Genomic DNA, 21,919 nt, shown 5'->3' with positions numbered 1-21,919 from the left:
CTATTTCAAAAATCAGAGCTCAGTTTCCTGAAGCCTCATCACAGTCTGAGAAGCGACTCTGGGGAGACAGGTTTATCATAAGAAGAGTGCAGGATGCAAGATGTTTAGTGCAGTGCTGATGAATAGAAGCTCAGAGCTGTGATCAGGATGCTTGGGTTCAACTTTCCCAGAGGCCAAGCTAATTTTGCCTTGCACATGGGAAAGGAAGAAGAGTGTATCAAAGACACATGGCTCTACCACCCATTGCTTTAACTGAGACAACTCAGAGTTTTGTGCTTTGGTTGAGTCTCTAGGGCAAAAAAAAAAAAAAATATATATATATATATATATCAAAAAAATATATATATAGATTGAGAAATACTGAACATGCTGGAGAGGTCTGCCAGCAGCACCACTTTCTTTTTTTTAACCTCTGCACACTGCAATCTGTGTTGAGCCCATCACTGCAGCCCCAAGTTCAAGAGAACTGTGGACCAGCTCGTAACAACCCGTAATGGCTTGTGATAGAAGAGAGGAGGATGGCCGTGCTGGGTAAAATCTGTGCTGAATGGCTCACCTATGCTGTGTTCCCAGTGTCATAACGGAAGCCTACATATCTTTCTGGCCCCATTATAGATGACCTGAAGGACACCTGTAGCATCACAGACAGCCTTTTCTCCCTGTAGTGTCCTTCAGCAGAGCCATAATACATAAGAAGTACCTTTTTTTTTCTTTCTATATCAACCAGGGAAATTTATTCCAAAGCAGCTAATAACATCAACCACATGGACAGCCTCAGAATTAACAAAAGGCAAAAGTTTGAACATCTAATGTAATTATATCCATAATTGCAAAATCAGCCTGAAAATAAAGACCCAAAGAGCTTCACTTTGATAAATGCTTTAAGTCTACAGATTGCTTTTTTGGATGCTCAAAATACCACAGGAGATGTTCTGCACTGGTATTTGCACTAAAACTATCCAAAGCTCATTCAAAATCATGTGAAAGAAAGATGGATCCCATGCCTTGCACCTACAGAAAAACCATTTGGGTCTTCGTTTCAAAGGTCTAAGCATTCTGAAGGGTTCACAGATAAATAACCCGCCATCATCAATTCCCCAGTGTCACCAATTCACAAAGGTAGGAGGAGTCATCAATGTAAGCAAAGACAGAGCTCCATTTCAAGGCACTGGGGATGCAATGTGGTACTCACACGGTCTCCTGGAGGCCCATTTGGGCCAGGAGGGCCATCAGTTCCCGTTAAACCCTGTAGAAATACAAGAATAAACGTAAAGACAGAGAAACACAGAAACAAGAGCTGTAGGAAACTCCTGTCACTGTCATGTACCACCTGCATGCCAAACTTTCAGGAAAGCCCAACCTCTTCAGTTCCCTCTGCAGTTAAACAGAAGACCAGAAGCAAATACCCTATGCATTTTAAGTACAGATGAACACCACCAAGAGATCTTGTTGTTGGAGTTTACTGAGTTGCTGTCCCCCAGCTTAGCTGTAGAAGCTGCCTCAATGCTTCCTCTTAGCCTGAAGTAGAAGAAAATACGCTGGCTATGCTCTGTTATTATGGCAGTAAGTTGTTAAGTTGGGAAAACTTCACTATATACAGTCACCTGTCCAGCTCTGAACAGAAAAAACAAACAAACAAACAGGCAAGAGAGCAGCAAGCTTCAAGCAAATAAGGAACACTGGATCTCCAAAATCAGGCTCAAGTGGTTTGCTTTCAAGATGCCAACAGATGTTCCTATTTCTCCAGCCCTGCCTAGCACACTGCCCAAGAGCTGTAATGTTTCATTGTAACTGCTGTCCTATCAGTTCTGCATCCCAAAATCACTCTCATACTGCTTAGTTCAATCTGAAGATGCTTTCAACTCTTAAAACTTCTCCTGACTTATAAGATGCACCTTCAGTACCCGCTTTACTTCTCCAGTAGGTACAGAGCAAGTTGATGAGACGCAGAACAACATTCATGTATATGAAATGCTTAAACAGCTTAAGAGGAGATGACAAAATACTCACGTCTACTCCAGGAAGGCCAGGCAGCCCAGCTTCACCAGCTGCTCCAGGCTTTCCTGGTGCACCCTTTGGTCCCTAAATCAGAAAACAGGCAATTCTTTATACCATAACAAATGAAACACGTCATGTGTTGATAAAGACTACAAGATGGAGGTTCATCTGTTGATGTGTTCATCTTACACCATATAACATAGAATTACTCCCGAGAGGTGAAATTTGTCATGAACCCATATCCAAATCCTAAACGTTTCAGCACTTTAGCTCAGTTCTCCACAACTCTATTCACAAACACAGCTACCCTTAAGCTGCTCCTAATAGAAGAAAGGGATAGCATATGTAACACGAACAAAGGGACAGGACAGGTGACCCAAGGCAGAGCTATGCCACACTTTCCAGCACCACGTGACAGACTGGGAGTTGAAGTAGATCTAAACTGACACCAAAAATAAACATGCATACATGGCTAGGTGCCAGTTTTTGTTACACTGCTGATGGGTGAGCTGTACTTCACGTATAGAATCATAGAATGGCCTGAGTTGAAAAGGACCATTATGATCATCCTGTTTCAACCCCCATGCATGCACATCCTCCTCTAGCAACAAAACAAAAAAATTTGTTTCTCCCCAGAACCAGTGCTGAGTTATGGAAATGCTGCTGCAGATCAAGAGGAAAGGGAGCCATAAGACTGAGCTCCTGTGCATCGCTTCTTCGTAAGGGAACAAATAAGTTGGCATCAGCCAGGTAATACTTACTGGTGGGCCTGGCAAACCAGGAGGGCCCGGCTCACCCTGAGTAAAAAGAGAAAAGACATCAGTGTTAGTGATGAACTTCTTTCTGCTGGCTTCTTGTGACAGCAGTATGCGCAACAGCCACGGTGCTCACAGCTCCCTCCATGCCCACTCCAAGATTTGCCATGCTCAGAATGAAGAAGGTAATGCTATGGGATCCTGTTACCTCCTAAAGCAAGATGAAGCTGGATAACCCTTTTCACATTGCCAGTAGAAGTCTGGGAGGCTGAGCATGAGGGTATCGCTAGAGAGTGTTCTGAACCATCCCCAACATCTGCATTTCCTTCCACACATGCTTAGGAACTGTTTGCACTTTGACTTAGCAGCAAGCGAGGCACAGAGGAAGCTGGATGGCGACTACGATTTTCAAATATCTTCCATGACAAAACAGAGATGCTATGAGATCCAGGTATCCAGGACCTACTACAAAATGGTGGTGCTACCAGAAGTTTGGGACTAACAACAAGGGAAGAAAAGTCTCCTGCAACTTTCTTCATATGACTAAACCTGGACAGGAAAAGCAAATGAACAAAACGCCCAACTGATTTCAACCTAATCCCACTGCACAACCTGGATGAAATCCAAGTTTGATTAAAAAAAAAATAAAGTATTTACTTTGAAAAGTGCTCTTTTTTTCTTTTTCTGATCCTAATGGAAACTGAGTTATTGCTTGGAAGATAATATTTAAAAAGCCTCTGAATTGCTCTTTCAGCTCAGCCAGCCACAATGCCATTCAGGAGCTCACACAGATCCCAGACGAGAATATCCCAGAAGACATTTGTGTTTTATTGTCAGTCTCTGTAAAAAAACAATTGTCTGCAAAAGACAGGAGCCTGCTGAAACTTGACAGTCTCAGCTCAGTTCCTTGCTTTGTCTGGAGGCAAATCGTTTTGCTCCTCCATGTCCCAGCTTAGGTCCCTGGATGAGGACTTCTACTCCTGGCTTCAGGGTAAGTACTTTAATAGTGTGAGCAGCTCATTTTTTGTGGGTGAGGAGGGGGCACGGGGCATGTTGATATCCTGGAAGAGAAAAATCTGCGTGGAAAAAGACTGCTTGCTAACCGAGCAAGGTTAGAAATAACCCATTCTTGCCATTGGTCTGATAATTAGGGGTTATTAGGCAGTAAACAAAGGTGTGCAATTTATAGCACAGTTCTGCATTTACTCTGTCGGCAGCTGTGAAGGCCCTGGGCTGCCCCATAGACTGGCTTTGATTTGCTCAGCCATGGACTTACACACTGTGCTGGTGGCTGATCAATGCTCAGACCAGAGGGACATTGCACAGAGGTGGCATTGTGCTCTGGCTTGATGAAGAAACCCTTTTGCTGTTCATTACCCACAGACTTTCCATAAATAGTTATCGTGATCATAGGTGGGGAAGGTCCCTTGCCAAAGGAATGAAAGGAGCAGTTCTTCTGCAATGAATGGCTTGGAAAGGCAGCATCCCTCCTTCACCACACTACATTTTCAACCCTTTGCACATTTTTTCCCCCCTCACTCCTGTGGCAATCCATACAGCAAGGTCACAGCATTAGTAAATGCTGTTTGGGACCATCTTAGACCTTGATCCTGCCATCAAGGACCCCTGAGGGACTCTGCAGGAGCTCCAGAACTTCGGTCAGATGAATCAAAAGCCTAATAAGTGTTTATGCCCTTAATGCCAGATCACTGGGAATTAGAGGCAAAGGTTGTCAGCAAAAGGAAGTGCTCCCCTGGGTGCTTCATGAGAAGGAAGTCAGTTTACTCTTTCTTAGCAAGCCTGCATTAAAGTCAAGCCATGAGATGAAAAGTGGGGGGAAAAAAAAAAAAAGAGCTTGATTTTTGAACAGCGACAATTGCTTATTAGCAATTTGGGGAATTACATTCCTAGAAATAATTCACAGGAACTTGGCACTAATTCTTTTGATCACAACATGCTGTTCCTATTCTTGGGAGGGAGATTTTGTTTGGTGCTGCGTATGAAATGTGAAGCATGTTAAAGGCTGTAATTACAAAGATTTCAGAGGAACTGAATGCTGCAGCTCTCAACGAAGGAAGGAACAACAGCAGCAGCTTCTAGAAATTGTACGTATGGTGTTTATTCCAAGATATTCTGACTAACTCAGTTGCATTTTGAGCACCACTCATGGCTCAGGGCCTATGGTATGGAAGCACCGAGCACTTTGACACCACTCATCAATCTCAGAGCAACTCTTCCCACACAGCATCCTTCCAAAGCCATCTGTGAAGCTGATCCAGCTGGAGTGGCCTACAGAATTCAGACAACTTGCACATATAGGGCCAGAAGAGTTCTGACTGTGCTTTAAAAAAAGTTGCACCATTTCAGAAAAACAATGAAGTGCCTTCATTCCTTACAGAATTGATAATGCTACTCAGGCTCCATCCATTGCTGCATTTTATATGGCATAACTTTTTGGAAGGTACTGCCAGAAAAACAGTAGCCCTTCAACTGGAACGCTGCATGAGCATCCTCAACACCAGCCACAAGTCTCTTCTTTTATGCAGTTCTCTAAAGGTCTGACTGCCTGATTGAACTGCAGAAGCTATCTCTGAACAGCTGGCTTCATCTCATATTAACGGGGCACCTGACTCAACCTGCATCTGAATGAGGGCTGTAGTTTGTGCCTGCTCGAATGGCAGACTGCTCCCATGCAGGCAGAACTCCACTTCTGAAGGTGGGATTGCAAGACTTGGTGCTTCAAACTCTTTTCAAACTCAACGGTTTGATTTATTAGGACTAAGTTCTTCACAATAATTAGGTGTTAGTCTTGTCCCACATGGAACTTTCTGAAGCTTTTAGCAGTGGATAAAAAGGTGTAGATTCACTCTAAATGTTTCCCCAGGTTCCCATTTCCAACAGCCATCAGAAGTAATTCAGGAGCTTCATCAGCATAAGGTGTAAAACATGCTGTAGAAAGGGGCAGAACAGCAGGATCACAGGGATTTGTTTCCTTCCAAACGCTGTTACCTACAAGTTGGTTACAATCTGAAGGACTTTGTCCCCCCCAAATTCCTCTTTACACAAAACTCCTCTGCATACAAAACCAGTCTCCATTCCACAAAGTCTTCTGGCCACAGACACCATGGGCTCCCTGCAGCTGCAAGGAATGTGTTTCCTTTGCCCTCCTCCCCTTCGGCCTTTTATCACAAAGAACAGCGGGGAGATATCAGCTCTGAACTTCACGTGCTACAAAACCAGAGTGAGATTTCCAGTAAAACAGCTTCCTTTAGTTGAAAGGATACTTCAGAGGGAATAGCTGCAAATCAATGAGGTTTTCTCTTCAGACCAGCATTGCTCACACAGCCTCTATGAAAGCTCTCCACTGCAAACAAAAAAGCTCCTTGTTCACTGCTTACCAGGGAGCTAACATATATCTTTTTTTTTTTTCCCCTTTACGTTCTTATCCAAAAGCAAATGACCTGCAGGGAGTAAATAGAGTTTTTCAAGGCTGCTAAAAGGCCCAATTGCAGTAAGCACTACTCAAAAGGAGCAACAAAACAGGAAACTGGTCTTCTGTATTTGATACCATCCTGCTGAACATTTATCTGATACTCTAACCCACTGTCACCTACAGAGCAAACAGTTCTTCTCCACCAGAGTCACAGAAGCAATGTTTAATTTCTATGGAGACAGCTATTAAAGGCAATAGGACAAGATTTTTTTTTCCCTCTCTGATATCTCCTGGGGTACACAGCATTCTACCTACACAGGACACAGGTACACCTACAGAACTGCCCTCTGAAATAAAGGGTTTTTTTTGTCTGTTTGTGCCATTGAAAGCAACTCATGTCTGAAAACCAGTGGGCCAGATTCTGACTTTGCACATGTCAGTGTAGATTGGAGATACTGCACTGATTCTGCTGAAATAAAACATACATAAGAGCAGCATCCATGTCGAGTTTCTTCAGACTCTCCATGACCATGGATGCTCTGAAGCACCACAAACCCCTCTGAGCTACACAACATGCAGTGACACTGACCCATATCACATTCATGCACTCAACTTTCCACATTTTGTTCCCCCCTCCTCTCCAGACAGCAAAAGAGAAAAGCACAGCTCTGCAGGCATAGCCGTGAGTTCTTGTACACACGCTATCTTTGTCCTGAACTCTCCTGATATGGGGTACAGATCCCACAGTGAAGAAGGTCACTCAGTGCCTCTATTCTCCATTCTAACCGTTGCAGGACAAGATCTTCTTCTCCACATCCATCCACCTCTGCAGCATGATCCAAAGGCTCAGGAGGACCAGCAGCACTTCTCAGCTCAGCTCGCCCTGCCTCCGCTCCACCCCCTCCCTCCCTCTGCCATGTGGCACTCACATCTATGCCGTCCTTGCCAGATGGTCCAGGGGGTCCTCGGGGTCCAGGAGGGCCTTGTGGTCCTACTCTCTGAGAGGATCGGGGGGATGAAGAGGAAGAAAGATTATTTTTCCATCAGAATGAACACACAAGCTAAATAAGAAAGCAATCATTGAGTTCCACAGCTGCTTCACCTCACAGGGCCCTGCACCATTCTGGGCAAACTTGAAGGAGCTCAAAGCAAGGCTCTGTGGAAAACATTTTTAAGTGAGCACAGCCTCAGGGTCTCTAGCCCCTTTAACAGGAAGGAGAGATGGGAAGCAAATGGGCTTGGTTGTACAGGCTGTGTTCCTCACTGCCTATAGGAATGATCCTTATGGGGTAGAGGTCCATGGAAAATAAGTGATAATGTGTAGCATTAAAAACGCATTCAGTCCCAGCCTGATGGCGGTGATGGAGACAGGAGTCTGCCGAAATCAGAATAAGAAAGGGAAAAAAGTCTCCTCTCTTAGCAGGATGTCATTTGAAAATCTGGGATTTTGGATGTGTGAGGTTGGGGGAAGGAAAGAAAGGTCTGATAAATGACTTCTGTATTGAGAGGACTCCAGAGAGCAACTTGCTTTAGCATTGGCAAAACAAAGGTTCCATTGTGGAAGCAGCTCTGCTCACAGCAGATGAGGGCAGCTCTGAATTTCCAAGCCAGACTGCAAAAATTCCTTACTGGCACAACAAAAAAACCCAACTCACTGAGGAGTTACTTCCCCAGGCAAAAATATTAACATCATGCAGGGAAGTTGAATATAGCTTCACAAGCAAAGTGAATGAGGATTCAATACATTATTTCATAAATGTGAAGTTTTAAAAATTCAGAGGGAAAGAATAAAACATTCTCTGACTCACGGAGAACCAGACCAAGAGATCCCAGTCTCACGGGCACCTCCTTGCTTCACTATGAAAAAAAACTGTTTCTCTTATAACAACTCTTCCTTTCCTAGGGCTTTATCTCTTGCAGCTCTAATTGAAAAAAACAGTACTTGCACAGAAAGTGTAAAGCAGCTCCTGCACACAAGAACGCGAAGTAAAAGCCTACTGATGCAGGTATGAAAACAGCTCCTCGCTAGGCATGGAGAGTGCATGCTTTAAATTAACTCTAATGACCTGCTATTCCCACGTTTCATTCTGTAGTTATAGCATACACACATTGCAACGTCTTTCTCTTAGACACTCATTTCTTGAGCATAAAACCAACGTGAAAATTCTTACCTGAGCTGATGTTGCGGCTAATAGCTGACAAAGGAAGAGAAGCCCAAGAGTGGGGAATACAGTCATCGTGCCCAGGCTCTGTCTCTCCTTTTTACTCCTGGGCAGCCAAACCGTTTCTCTCCCCCTGGATCTTGGCTTACAAATGAGACTTCTCGCCTCCAGATAAACCTGCAGCTCCCACTGGAGGGGCAGTGCTCAGGAGCACAGGCAAGAGGGGCTGAGCCCAGAGGAAAGAGAAGGCTTTGCAAGGAGGTGGGAGCAGGAGGGGGAGCAGCAGGCAGTCATGAAGAGAGGCTCTCATTCATGCCCTGCTGGGCAGCCCCAGCAAGCAGGGAAGAAACATAAGGAACAACTGAACTATAGACACACACAGGAGAAAATTCTGCATCTCCAGCTGGAAATGCATCATTCCTTAGGTCTCAGCTGAGGCACTTCTCAAAGCGCATCATCACTTCAGTGCTGGACAGATGAAAAAGTAACAGTCATCCACTGCCTGAGGCTACTTGAAAAAATTATTATACATGTAACGAGTGCAAGAATTACAGAGAAATGCACTTACTGCTTTGTGAGATGGTTTGTTAGCTCTGCCACAACTGTTTTTTTGTTTTTCCTCGAGGGAAACCCAAAGAACGCCAGGCTTATTTCTCGAGGAAGTGATGAATCCTGACCAGAGGAGAGATGACTACAGAGACACAAGCAGGAAGAAAGAAGGAAAAATTCTTGGAACTACAAGGAATTAAGGAAGAACTGCCTCTGAAATATTTGCAAGGAAGGAGCAGGGCAACAGCTGCCAAACTGATCCCCAAAAGGTGATCTCAAACAGCAGCCTATTCACAATGAAGCAGACAGCTTCAGGTTGCCCTTTTTGAATTAAAGACAACTTCATCCAAAGCAATACTTGGAAATGGAGAGAATAAACCGTAGGACTCAGGAATAAAACAGCTAATTTGGTTATCAAGAGGAGAGCAGTAGAAAACCAAGGCTTTACAAATTTAATCCCAAGACTTCTATTTGACATCCTTACGCCAGGTTTGTATGGGCAAATAGTGCATGTCTGCCCAGCTCTCCAGCAGCCCATATTTCACCACCAGCTTTTACAGAGACTTAGAGGGCTCAAACATTTACCAGCATCTACAAGAATTTTTGGAACAGTCAGGCAGGGACAGAAAAGGAGAGTATGCCTGTGTTCACACAGCTTAAAAATAAATTGAATGCTTGTTAGACAGCTCAAGCCCCACAGGAACTTCACAGCTCATACTTTCTCCTTCAAAGAGACCAACTGATGGCAAAGCAGATCCAGCTTTCCCCAGCTCCTCTCAACAGCTGTGGCATGCATTTGTTAAGATGAAGGAAGGATGACATTTTCAGCTCAGAAAGGGTTTACTGAAAAAGAGTTTTATCTCATGTCCCAAAGGGAGAGGCCCTACAGCTAAAGCTTCCGTATGCACACTGGAAACTGCTCAAAAGGGAAGTCCTGGTTTATTCTACAGAGCATCACTGTAGCTTTCCATCACATACACTTGGGAGGTTCCAAAGCAACTGCAGATGGCTACAGGATGGGTTGGTAGACCAGGTCCATGGTCACATCCTGCCCTCAGAGATGAAAAACGTAAGTGGAAACTGGTATGCATTAAATACATGCTTTAATTGGTGATGTTAATGCAACAGACCATCATACAGCTCTGACTGCTGAAATACATCCTGTGAACTCACTGCAAACACCTACAGCCGAAACTCTAAACTGAACACAACAGGGAAAGGTTTGTTTTGAGCACTCCAGATTAGGGCTCACTGTGAAATCCCATTAAACAGAAGACAAACTGCACATTAGCATACAGGATTGATTGATGCCCCAGCTGAGCATATATTCACAATGAAATGTCATTAAATAAAATACTCAAATCTATACAAAAAAAACATGATTAACAATTCTTTATGAACCTTTTATGAAAGAATTTTTACTCAACATCTTCAAGTTTTTATATCTGTAGAGCTAAGTGCATTCTTATTGGCTATTTAACACCACCTTTTCATAAGAAAGAAAATATTTTAAAAACACTGAAGCCTTTTTCCAGCACACGTGTGACCATCACCATTAAATACTAAGCTTGCAGACTTCTGTTCCCACACATGAGGATATGATGTGCTGAAGCAGGGCCTGCAGCCTGGGGAGGAAAATCACAGATCAAGTTCCTTGAAAGATGAAGCTTCTAACAAACAAAAAGCTGTAGCAGAGAGGGGCCAAACACTGCACAGGCTGCTGCATCTGCTCTCTGGTGAGGTGGGTGAGCCTCTGTCTCCTACACGAAATAAACACCTCCTAAAAACACCAAAAGTAAGACAATCTGAGCAAGCAGTAGGTCGGACTTCTCTGTTCAACAGCTGGTGAAAGCGTTTCCTCTGCTTCACGAAATGGATCCTCTGCTGTAAATCTCTCTGAGCAGAAGTGCTAAGTTGTTTAATATTCTCTCAGACTCGGTTGGACCCTGCACAAGTCAGGCAGAACAGCTAGCAGAGAGGTCAGTAGCATAAAGGCAGGAGAACAGTGGGCGAGGTCTGAAAGTAAACTGTTGATGGCTGTAAATGAATGAAGCAGACAAGCATATCCCCTCCAATTAAAGCTTCAATTAACTGACCCACAACAAAGCTCCAGCAGAAACCAGACATGCTGCACTCAAGCACGACCTCACAGTCTGACAAGCTGATCATTAATGGTAGAATGATCCTGCCACAACTGGGATGCAGGTTAGAGCTGAAACATCCAGCTTCATCCAGCAGGCCAGCAGAAAAAAGCCCCTCAGGTCGCTTCAAGTAGCAACAAAATCAGAGAAAACACAATGACAGAAACATTTGTTCCATTTTAGCAATCAAGGAAGGAAGGGCTTTGTATCTGCAGTGGGTAAGTTCATGTGGAAGACTACCAAGCTCCTGAACACAGTGGAAAAAGCAGGGGAAGAGGTGCTCCAGACAGCTCTATGCAAAATCTGAAGGTTTTTCTCTTAGAAACCCGTAGACAATTTGTATTCTCAATAAATTCAACAAGGGCTACGAAACAACAACTGCAGAGGATAAAGAAAACAAGTAGCCCAATGTTTTTGCACCATGGAGAACATTATCTGTACACAAAGGTTAATACCGGTCACAGACACATTAATATCACACATTTTATCCTGGTCTTAATTCAAACTTGTTTTCTTACAGGAGGAGAGGCAACAAAACTCTTATATGATGCAAAATCTCTCATCTCTTTACATAATACTCTCATCTCTTTCAGGCAAATGGCCCAGGAAAGAGACACCTCTGCAGGAATAAGTCTTCTGTGAAGGTGCTGCCTTCCAAAACAACCAAGAATTTATATGGCAATAGAAAGGTCTGGCAAATTACATCATGCTATCTTACATTAAAATTCATGTATTTATTAAATACTAAATCAAATCAAGGAAACTGATTAACATTCTCCTTCTTTAAAAAGGGACATACCAGAAGCAAAGCAAAGTGCAAAAATCCCTGTTGCTCCAAGAGAATTCTGAACATCAGATAAAAAATAGGAACACAAACAACACAGCTTGTTGAAGAAGATGACTAATTTAAAGTTTTCCTCTGTAGGGTAACCAAGTGCTGGTTCTCAGAGTCACTACTGATGACCTTATCAAAGTGAGGAAGGGTGACAATGAGACAGGGGTGAGCCTGAATCAGCCCAGTCAGTGTTTATTTTCTCCATAGCATACAGCTTGCAGAAGTTGGCTCTCAGTAGTTAGGGCAGCACACTTCTGCTTGCTCGAGTGCTCACCATGCTGCTCTCACACTGTTGCTATGTGCTCTTCATCAGGCTCTGCCACATACTCAGAGCTACCCGTTCTTTGTATTGCAACCTCAGTGCTGCCTTGTTCTGCACAAGAGGATGCAACGCTCTGCTCAGGACTCCCTGGAATTTGTTCGTTGCCTGTGGCTTGTGCACCTTCTTTTTCACTCGCATTTGCTGTGTTTTTATGCTGTTCTACCCCACCCGCCTCACTGTTGCCTTCCAGGAGGGTGGCGTTGCAGGGGTGTTCATCATTCTTTGCTGTGACTTGATCTGCACTTGACTCCACGCCATCACTCAGTGGAGAAGTCTGAGCAGTGCTGGGAAGCACGGAGGCAGCCGAGGAGTTCAGAGCCCCACCATTTGCATTGCCCTCAGCCTTCTCACTCATCTCCTCCACAGCCACCTTTTTCTCACTGACTTTTTCATCTTCAGTCTTAGCATTTGAAACAGACGGATGTGACTGGGCACTGTGAGCAGGTGGGGCCATGTTCAGATTGATGGCCAAGTTGAACGTTTTATTTCTCTGTGTTCTCTTATCAACTTTCCTCCTCTTTATGGCAGCATCACCAGCCTCTGGCACTGTTAAGTCTTTGGGGTTTACATTTTCTTCTTTTGGTGTTTCTTGGTCTTGTTCTGACTGTAAGAGTGGATCCAAGGGGATTTCTGCATCAATTGCACATTCTTCCAGATTACTGGAGATTTTTTCAATGTCAGAAGGGCTTTTCAGTTGTCCGCTCTTTACGGCGTCTGCCAAATTTGCATCCAGTTTTCTCTTCTTGCTCTCCTTTCCACAGTCATTCTCTGTTGCATCTTGCAACTCAGCCTCACTGTTGCAATCCTTCTCCTGCTGAGCAAATTGAGTTTTTTTCTCATCTTCATCATCTCCATCTTTTGAGACACATTTGCTTATCTTCTCCGTTGTGTCTTCTTCATTTGCTTCAGTTTGCAAGTCGGCAGCATCACCAGCCTTCCGCTCCTCCTCTACAGTCTGGTTCTGACCCTCTTCCACTGAATCATCAATCTTTTTACCAGAAGTTTTCTGTTCATTTTCAGCCTTTTGGTGCAACTTTGACTTGTTGGAGTGGGGTCTGTACTTCAAGAGTTTGTCATGGGGCCCCCACACAAAGCTGCCCTGAGGTCTGTAGTGCTGCCAAGCGTAGTGGACTAGTTCTCTTCTCTTCTGCTTGCTTCTGATGGTGAACAGGAAGTAGTCCAAGGCACTTCTCTTGACATTTGGTAATGTCTCATTAACAAGAGTTTCTGTTAGGAAAAACTTTACCAAGTGCACTTGATAGTGTTCATATCCCATCTCCCCCAGGCACTTCAGGATGCGAGTAATCCGTAAATTGTTGTGGCTAAACCTGAGACAAACAGATGATTAAAGTTAAGTGAAACCTTTACAATCCTGAGGTCATAATGAACCTGTGGGGCACCTGCAGAATGTTTTGTGTACCACTGAGTGATCTGTAAAGGGCTATTTCACAATGCAGATGGAAATACGAGCTTGTCCTACTTCTAATGGACTTACAGCAACTATCTCCAGCAGTACCTTCCTAACACCTCTTGAAATTAACTCAATTCCTTAAAAACTTTTTGACTTCCTGAATCACCCACCAGTAGAAAACAGCCACCATATTGGGTCATACATACAAGACCATGCAGCCCAATATCTTGTCCCTGACTGTGGTAAGCTTTGTGTTAACAACGCCTTGATTTGTCAGGTACAGAAGATTTTCTTGACTTTGACTTCTTTTTCTCCTCAAACAAGTGCATGGCTGTAGCTAAACGATCAGTAGTACAAACAAACAAAGACTCACCGGTTCAAGTTCAGAAATCTTTCAGCCCAATTCTCTGCTCTCTTGAGTTCTCCAGTTTCCTGGTTCACTAGAATTATTCCATAAAATCTCAACATGAGTCGATAAGCACGTATAAACCTTTCCATAGCTTCCTCTGACTTCTTCAAGGCCTGAAAAAGAGAGACCAATGAGCACAAGTTGCAATTCCCTCATAACCTACATCCCTAAGCAGGATTTGAATGTCAAACAAAGCATAATTATATCACTCATCACTTCATGTGCTGCTGCTAACAACTGGCAGACACACAAGACAGACAACTGCTAATCAATGCTTGAATGAGACCTGTTCACACCAGGGCCCCAAGAAAGCAAGGGGGGGGAAAAAGCCCTACACTTTAAACATAAGTCTTTTAGGGAAAATTCTAACATTCTTCAGATTTAAAAAAAAAAAAAAAAAGGCACATAAGCTTTAAATACCTCAATTTCTTGACACGTGAGCGGCTTCGCACGAAAATTCATCCCATGTTCACGTAAAGGAAATAGCCTAAGAAGAAAGAAGTTTTCAGCCCAGATGAGCAAAGATGATATCCAACCCAGGGAACCCACTCTCTTAAAACTCAAACGATTCCAGAAATTGTGAGATCACAGGAATCTCACAGACAGTTCATATTCCTATGAACACAGAAATAGTTACTTAGAAGACAAATCCCTTCCATAAGAGAATTGTACACAAAGGTGATAAATAACAGCACTTAAACTTTGCTTATTTCCAACCCTCACTCCAGTAAAACTTTGTTCTGCAGCACGTTAGAAGACCAAGCATTACTTTACTGAGACCTATTACCACAGCTGCACTGAGAACCTGTGTCTTCAGGATTTCCAGAGCATTGCTTCCAAAGGTACAGAGAGAAAAAAAAAAAAAGGCAAGTTTCACTTAAGAGTAACTCTAGACTTCATGGGAAGGTGAATTCAACAGCACGTATACAACTGACACAGGCACTATATTCACACAGGTATTTTACCACTGTATGTATGAATGGTTTTCTTCCAGAACCTCATAGTTGTCCCACCAAGATTCAAGCAGATCTTCAATATGCAAACCTGCAGAGAAAATACAAAACTGAGGCGAGAATAAATGAGACCAAATGAAAACTGAAGTTAGCCAGTCATCCCAGACAGTTCATTAGCCATAGCCAGGGGTCAGCATTCAGGCACTGGTTTATCTACTGTACGACTACACTGAGAAGTCAGAATAATTAAAAAAGAATCATGTATTTTTTTCAAACCAGCAAACAGAAAATTAAAGAAAATTAAAGAAAATGCAGCAGGAACAAAGACATTTTAAAATGGAAATTGTAGAGGGTTTTTTTTTTTTTTCCATTTGGTTTCTGTTTTAATGGTTGTTCCACATGGATTATGCTACACCTCCACCAACTCCAACAGCCACAGTAGAGCTGCACTGAGCAGTCATCAAGCAAGGTACTCACCGTGGGGCATAAAAGCAATCTCATTTTTGTAGAAGCTCAAGTTCCACATATCTTCTTCCTCATCAGTTTCTGATTCTATCAAACCCTGGAAACGAGAACAAGAAATCAACAAGCAGCAGTAATGCAGTACTCACCTCAGCACTTCTCCTTCCCTCTCATCAGGAGCACAGGCTAAGTCCTTGAAACCTCTGGGAAAGAACAGCTTGTTTTTGATGCACCCACATGAACATTATCCCCTCCCTTCATAAATTAATCCTTTAAAGCTAGAAGCCTCAGTGTGAAGATGAAAGGGCATCGTCAAAGCTAGAACACATTCCTAAACTCAGCATGCAACAAGGAAAAGCCACGAGAGCAGGTGCACTCTCATGAAGTCCATACCGGGTAACGATGCCTGTATCTCTGCAAGTCTCTTGCTGCATTCCAGTTGCGCCTGCCTGAGATCTAGAGAAAAGTCACAGATCAGACACCCAGGATAACGTGGCCTTCTGAAAATAAAAACGCAGCCTGAACTCAGCATTTCCCACACCTGTTCCCCTGTGCCCAGCAATCCACAGCTCCAGCACCCCAAGAACAGCCAGTTCTTACTGGACTCAGGCAAAAGATTTTTCTTCCCAGTTTTATTGGGCTCTTTATGTTCGACGTCTGCCTTCTATCCCAGGCAGGTTTTCCTACAGAAATGGTCAGAGCTAGCTGGAAAGTCCCTGAATGATAAATCTTATTTAGTTTGTTAACTCACAAAGTTTTAAGTAGACAAATTAAGTTCTATCTGCCTGTCCCTGAATCACTACGTGCTTCAGTCAAGAGAGATCATACTTTAAACTGTAGAATTCAAGATGCATAAAGATCATTTAAATTCAGGACTCTTCTTTCCTCCAGACATTATTCAGCATGCATTTTCTTCATTTTTGCTTTCTACTCTAGAGCAGTCCTGCTGATCTGGCATTGTGCTCCTTTAGATAACAACAGCCACATGGTCACACTAGGTATTTGTTTTATTCCCATAACAATCGTCATTTTCATTGCTGCTCATGTTTCCAAGTAACCTAACTGTGTGCCAAGCCTACCTTAAAACTCCTCTGAAACAATGGTGACGAATTGGATCTTCTTTGTCCCTACAAAGAGAAGGCAATTAGAAGGAAACATACTGAAACAAAACAATACAATAATACCACATGAAGATACCCACAGCAGTAATTCACATGATCCCTATTAGTTGCCAAGTGACAGATTTGCCTAGTGACAACTGAATTAAAATGGCTTTATTAATCATTTAAATTACTATAGAAAAAAAGCCTGTGCTGCCACATTTGCCTGACAGCAAGGTATCAGGCTCTCCTTGCTACACATGCATGCTGGATTCATTATAGTCATAACACATACAAAGAAATCACAAAGAACACTCTTCTGAACAGTGGAAGTTGCAAACAATGTCATTTTTTTTTTTAATGTATATTTACATTTAAGTGCATCACTTCCATGGTAAGAGATTTTTGTGACAACTCGTAAGCAACAGAGGCTGAATCTTGCTGAGTGCTACACCATCTTGTCTCAAACCACAACAACGCTGCAAAGCACTCGCAAACGTCAAGGCACAACCATCAAAACAAACAAGATTACTGTGAATAAAAGGATCCACCCAGTGCAAAGCACACAGGAGCAAGAGGGTTCAGCAATAGCCAACAAGAGCCGAGCCTTTGAAACAGGGATGAGGCAGGCAGAATCTTGCAAAATAAACCTTCTAAGAAACTTAGAGGAAAGAAGCAGCTACTGGTCTCTCAAGTTATTTGAAAGCCTCATTTGCTACTACTTCCTTTGCCTAGAGAAAAATAAAAAGGAAAACCACTTTGTATCGAGCAGCAAACAGCCAGAAGTGGTTCCACTAATGCAGCAGCAGGGTGAGATTTCCCAGCACTTCCTTGTAATGAAGCAATCCCTCCAACTGTACCATCCACCCTTAGCACTTGAAATTAGAAGCAGGCACAGTTGTGGGGAGATGATCAACAAAGAATTTTTTAAATTTTGTTTAAATATACATTTGCACACACTATGGTCCCCATTCATTTGGGTGAAAGGAATTAAAACACAAACAAACCTCCAGGTTTATGTGGTTCTGTTGTTGTGTTTTTTTGTGTTTTGTTTTTTAATGTAACAAAGCTGTGATGTGACCTAAAATAATACCTGTCTACGTTGCAATACATTTCCCACAACTGCATGCTCCACACAGGATTAGAAATCAAGTGCTGGTATCCCATTGCTGCAACACCCCCTGCCAGTAGAGCAGCTAGAAATGCACATAACTACAAAAAGCCATGCTATGCAGTTAATATTTGGAAAATAAATGTGGACGCAAACAAAAGACTGAGATATGTGCTCAGCCAAAGCAGATCAATATTATTCTTTCATTCAAGGTGTAAGCACTGACCAAGATTTAGAGCTCTGAGATTCAGCAGTGCTTTTAACTGTAAGTTTTGAGCTCCACAGATTAAATCCTGATACATGAGGAATTAATGAGAACTGAACTGCCAAATACAGAGGAATCAATTTCAGACATTCCTTTCACTTCAGAATCAAAAACAATGTTTTTTAACACAGTTAGCTGATCTGAGTTAACAGGAAAATAGTTTTAATTCTGAAAAATGATTGGTTTGCTGAAGAACAAGCATAAATACAGAGACAGACATGGCACAGCGGTGTAAGGTGCTATCGGGCTGCTTCAGAAAGAAGCTGGGTCAAGGAAGCAAGCAGGCTGGAGCACAACATGAGGAAAAACAATGTGGGGAAGCAAAGAGCAAGAACTCAGCCCTCTGCCCATGGAGGTGTTGTTTCTGGATTTCTACAGACTTCAGTACAAGCCACACAGAAATGTGACCTTCACTTTCTTTCCAGATTACAGAGACAAACTTGTACACACACACACAAAAAAATCAAACCTTATTTCAAACAACACTCATAAGCAACTTAAGGTGGGATTCCACCTCCAGCACTGCTGAAGCATCAATTAGAACGTGCACTGTTTCATGAAGAGCACGAGGAGAGAAGAGAACAAAGCTGGAAAGGGTAACACCAACTGTGTTTGGCTGGAAACTGGAAATCAAATCCAACTGAAAGGGATGAAAGGATGCAGAGATTATCAACAAGAAAGAAGACAGTCTTAGACGAGCAGTGGAAGCCTTCCATTTGGGGATAGTTAGAGAGATGGCAGAACTACAGGGCTTGTTACGAGGCTCTGAGCAATGCAGCACAAACCCCATGCGCTACAGCAAACGAAGAGGTGATCTCTGAAGATGAGCATAAACCCCAAGATGTTCTGTGGTCACTCTTGGAAGAACCTTAAAGCACTGGAGTGCAAAAGAGTTAAAAAGACACCTGCAGAAATTATTAATTACAAATACGGGGTATTTGCAGAGAAACAAGTGACATGCAAGCATAAAAGAATTTGAAGGTTTTGAAAGCGTGTAGTGAAAATAATAAAAAAAAACCCTCTAACCTCAGTATTGAATAAATACATTAGCAGCTTCAGGAATATAGTATACCATCTAGGCTGAGGGGAGAAGAATTAAAGTTAGTGTAATATAAGCAGAAGTAGGAACTTATTTTGGAACCTGACTCATGGCTTTGGCAAGTTACAAAGGCACGGACTTATACCAGAAGATGCACTGTTTCTTTTTGCACTCATTCTCACTCCCTTTAAAAAGGAATCAGGCACTGTAAGACAGAGGTGATTATATATCCATCCGTGAAGGAAGAGCTCCACTTTAAAGGTGAAGAACAATATTCCAGGGGCATAAGTCCCAGAGACAACATCCTCCTCAAGGCAAAGCGAAAAAAACGGTCCTTGCTTTTACTGTTGTCACAATCCAGAAGTCGCTCTAAGAAAATAAAAATCTAAAGAACAAACATCAGAAAGCACAATCTGAAAGTTCAAGGGATTTTATCAGGTTTTAAAATTCGTAAACAAAACCAGAGCTCTAATCAAGAACAGAAAATTGACCGTGTGCCATCAAACAACGCAAACCACATAAAGGAACAGGGAAGGATCTTCCATTCCACCTAAAACACCTGTGACCTCACAAAGATCTATGCCAATAGCTAAGGCTTCACACCATCCCCATGAAGATGTGCACGCCCAGCTGCTCTATTTAAGCTTTGATTTTGTTTGTGAAGTATAGGGGGTGTGACTTAGTACTAAGTCATTGATATTTGGAATACTGTGTTGCATAGAAGTTATATATTTTTTTAAAATAGGGTTATTTTATTCACTTAGTGTTCATAGAAGAAAAAAGATTAAAGTTTGATACTAATACATTCGTATTAGAAACTTTATTAGTTTCTAATATATTATCTGCTTGTTCCCACCTTGAGAATATGGATGCATCCCTGAAATGAAACCAGAAGCAAAAGATCAGTTTTCATTTCCCCAAAAGGGGAGGAGTTAACAGTTAACAGCGTTTCTGCTGGATCCATAAAAGGCTGAAGAGTTCTGCATTTGCAAAGCAACATTGTAAAGATAGCAGCTTCAGATTAGACAGGCTCCTCATAAAGTTGAATCAACATAAGAAAATGGAGACAAGTGTTAACATTTTGCAGAATATAACTGCAGTTCTGAGAACATCAATGGATCTTTTCAGCGAGTTGCTATATAATATCTTGCATAAGAAAAAAAAAAAAGGCTAAAGGAAAGAAAAACTCACAGCTCATTTTAATAATGGTCTGATGGTTCTCCATGGCATGAAAGAGAAAGGACACTGTAGAGGACATCAACGTAAAGCAAGGATCTGATGCAGACACCATGCTATTGTGCCAAAACAGCATCCGTAAGCAATGGAGAAAACATGCTGCACCATGTAGAAGACAAAATGTTATTTACGGGATAAAGCAGCCATTCCACAGGGTGTGAGGGCAAAGAAAATACGAGAACCCTGCACATAGCAGCCTAATGAAAGTTAGTTCTTAAAGCTCCAACACAACTCCGCCACTGCTGAGTCGCAAAGACATCATTTCCAAGTGGGCCTCACACTGCCTCCTCTCTTCGAGGTTAGAAGACTGGCTCCATCGAGATGAGGACAGAACTACACGCTAACGATCGCTGCCAGAACATACAAACCTTCCGACTTATTTTAAGCGTTTCATCTGCTCCAGTCCCCGGCTGTAAATCGGGATAGGAGGGAAAAGGGGCCCAAAATACAGGCAGTAGGAAAAGCAGCCGGGCCAGGAAGATGTACGGTCAAGGGGAGACGCGCCGAGGAGTCGGGGACTGGAGCCGGAGGAGGCGCTCGGACAGGTGCACGCAGGGCTCTGCCGCCCGCCTCAGTGCCTCCAGCCCGGCATCGAGCGAGCTGAGGAGCACCGCTGGGCCTGCCGGCACCCACCTGGGCCTGCCGGGATTCCCGCGGCGAGCTCAGCACAGACTTCTCCGCATCCTCCGGCTCCTCCCCGGCGGCCGCCTCCGCTCCCTTAGGCTGGCCTTCACCGCCATCCTTGTCCTCCTCCTCGTCGTCGTCTTCCTCCCAGGTGGAGTCGTACCTCCAGAAGCGCGTCTCGTCCCCGTCCTCGTCCTCCTCCGCCCTGAAACTGAACCAGGCCGCCATGGGAAGCCGGCAGAGGAAAAGGAAAGCGAAAGGAACGCCGGGCCGGCCCGCACAAAGCCGGAGCACGTGGGTCGGGGCGGAGGAGGTGGAAGCCCGGCACGCCCCGCCCCCTTCCTGCGGCGCGGCGCCCCATTGGGCAGCAGGCTGCTCCGCGCGGTCCTAGCGCCCGCCCGCCCGGCCCGCGGCCAGTCCACCTGAGGGAAGACAGGAGGGAACGGCAGCCTGCAGGCAACGAGCGGCCTGAGCGAGATTGGCTCTTCTTCCCGTGCTAGCCAAACGGTGGTGGAAACGGGGTGCTGTACGAATGGGAGCTTTTCTCCTTCCATCAGCAAGACTTGGGTGCGGGAACACCCCTGCTGCTGCAGCACAGTGCACGTGAACACATGCGTGGGGTGGAAAGGAAGCTGTTGGTTCCTCACCTTAAAGACAATACTGATAAAGTAATTCTTTTTATTAACCGCTCGTCAATATGGTGAGACAAATTCAGCCACGTTTCAGTCACCATTTCACACGTTGGTTGACCACAGTCCATCTTTTCACAACTCAAAAATAGTAATTTCTATCAAATCTTACTATTCTGGTATATAAAAGATAAGTGTTACAACATCAGTAACATTTTAAATTATAGAACAGGAACAACGCTTTGCAACACCAATTCCACATCAATAAAACTGCTTAAAAATAAATAATGAAGTACAAAACCTGCTGTTACATACGATTGTGGTACAGACAGATGAAGCAACACCTCCAAGTTTAGGCACAGCTCAGCTGATCCCTTTCAAAACCATGCGAGTCCAGTGGATATTTAATTTAGGACTCTTGTTAATAATCCTCCTTACAGGTGTTGTCATTTTCACTTCAGTTACGGTATACACGCTTAGCAAGA

The 21,919-nt window shown here is 43.5% G+C and overlaps 2 protein-coding genes across 2 annotated transcripts in view; both read right to left on the bottom strand.

Annotated features, from left to right (window-relative positions):
* The window catches only part of COL9A3 (collagen type IX alpha 3 chain), a gene marked incomplete at both ends in the record, with an annotated part of 31,237 nt that extends 22,814 nt beyond the window's left edge, over nucleotides 1-8,423 (bottom strand). Inside the window, 5 exons of the mRNA XM_079543495.1 lie at nucleotides 1,193-1,246; nucleotides 2,011-2,082; nucleotides 2,760-2,795; nucleotides 7,116-7,184; nucleotides 8,358-8,423. Coding sequence (XP_079399621.1) covers nucleotides 1,193-1,246; nucleotides 2,011-2,082; nucleotides 2,760-2,795; nucleotides 7,116-7,184; nucleotides 8,358-8,423 — 297 coding nt within the window. The remainder of the gene's footprint in view (nucleotides 1-1,192; nucleotides 1,247-2,010; nucleotides 2,083-2,759; nucleotides 2,796-7,115; nucleotides 7,185-8,357) is intronic.
* A 3,734-nt stretch (nucleotides 8,424-12,157) lies between these two features.
* Nucleotides 12,158-21,033, bottom strand: OGFR (opioid growth factor receptor; the record flags this gene model as incomplete). Its single annotated transcript, XM_079543209.1, has 9 exons — nucleotides 12,158-13,523; nucleotides 13,980-14,128; nucleotides 14,436-14,502; nucleotides 14,981-15,059; nucleotides 15,446-15,530; nucleotides 15,824-15,886; nucleotides 16,510-16,557; nucleotides 18,933-18,986; nucleotides 20,815-21,033. 9 exons carry the CDS (start codon nucleotides 21,031-21,033, stop codon nucleotides 12,158-12,160), a joined length of 2,130 nt encoding a protein of 709 aa, XP_079399335.1.
* Between the last annotated feature and the right edge of the window lie 886 nt (nucleotides 21,034-21,919).

This window comes from Tetrao urogallus, assembly GCF_951394365.1.
Source record: "Tetrao urogallus genome assembly, chromosome: 16".
In the NCBI taxonomy this organism is placed as follows: Eukaryota; Metazoa; Chordata; class Aves; order Galliformes; family Phasianidae; genus Tetrao; species Tetrao urogallus.
This window is presented reverse-complemented; position numbering and strand designations above follow the sequence as displayed.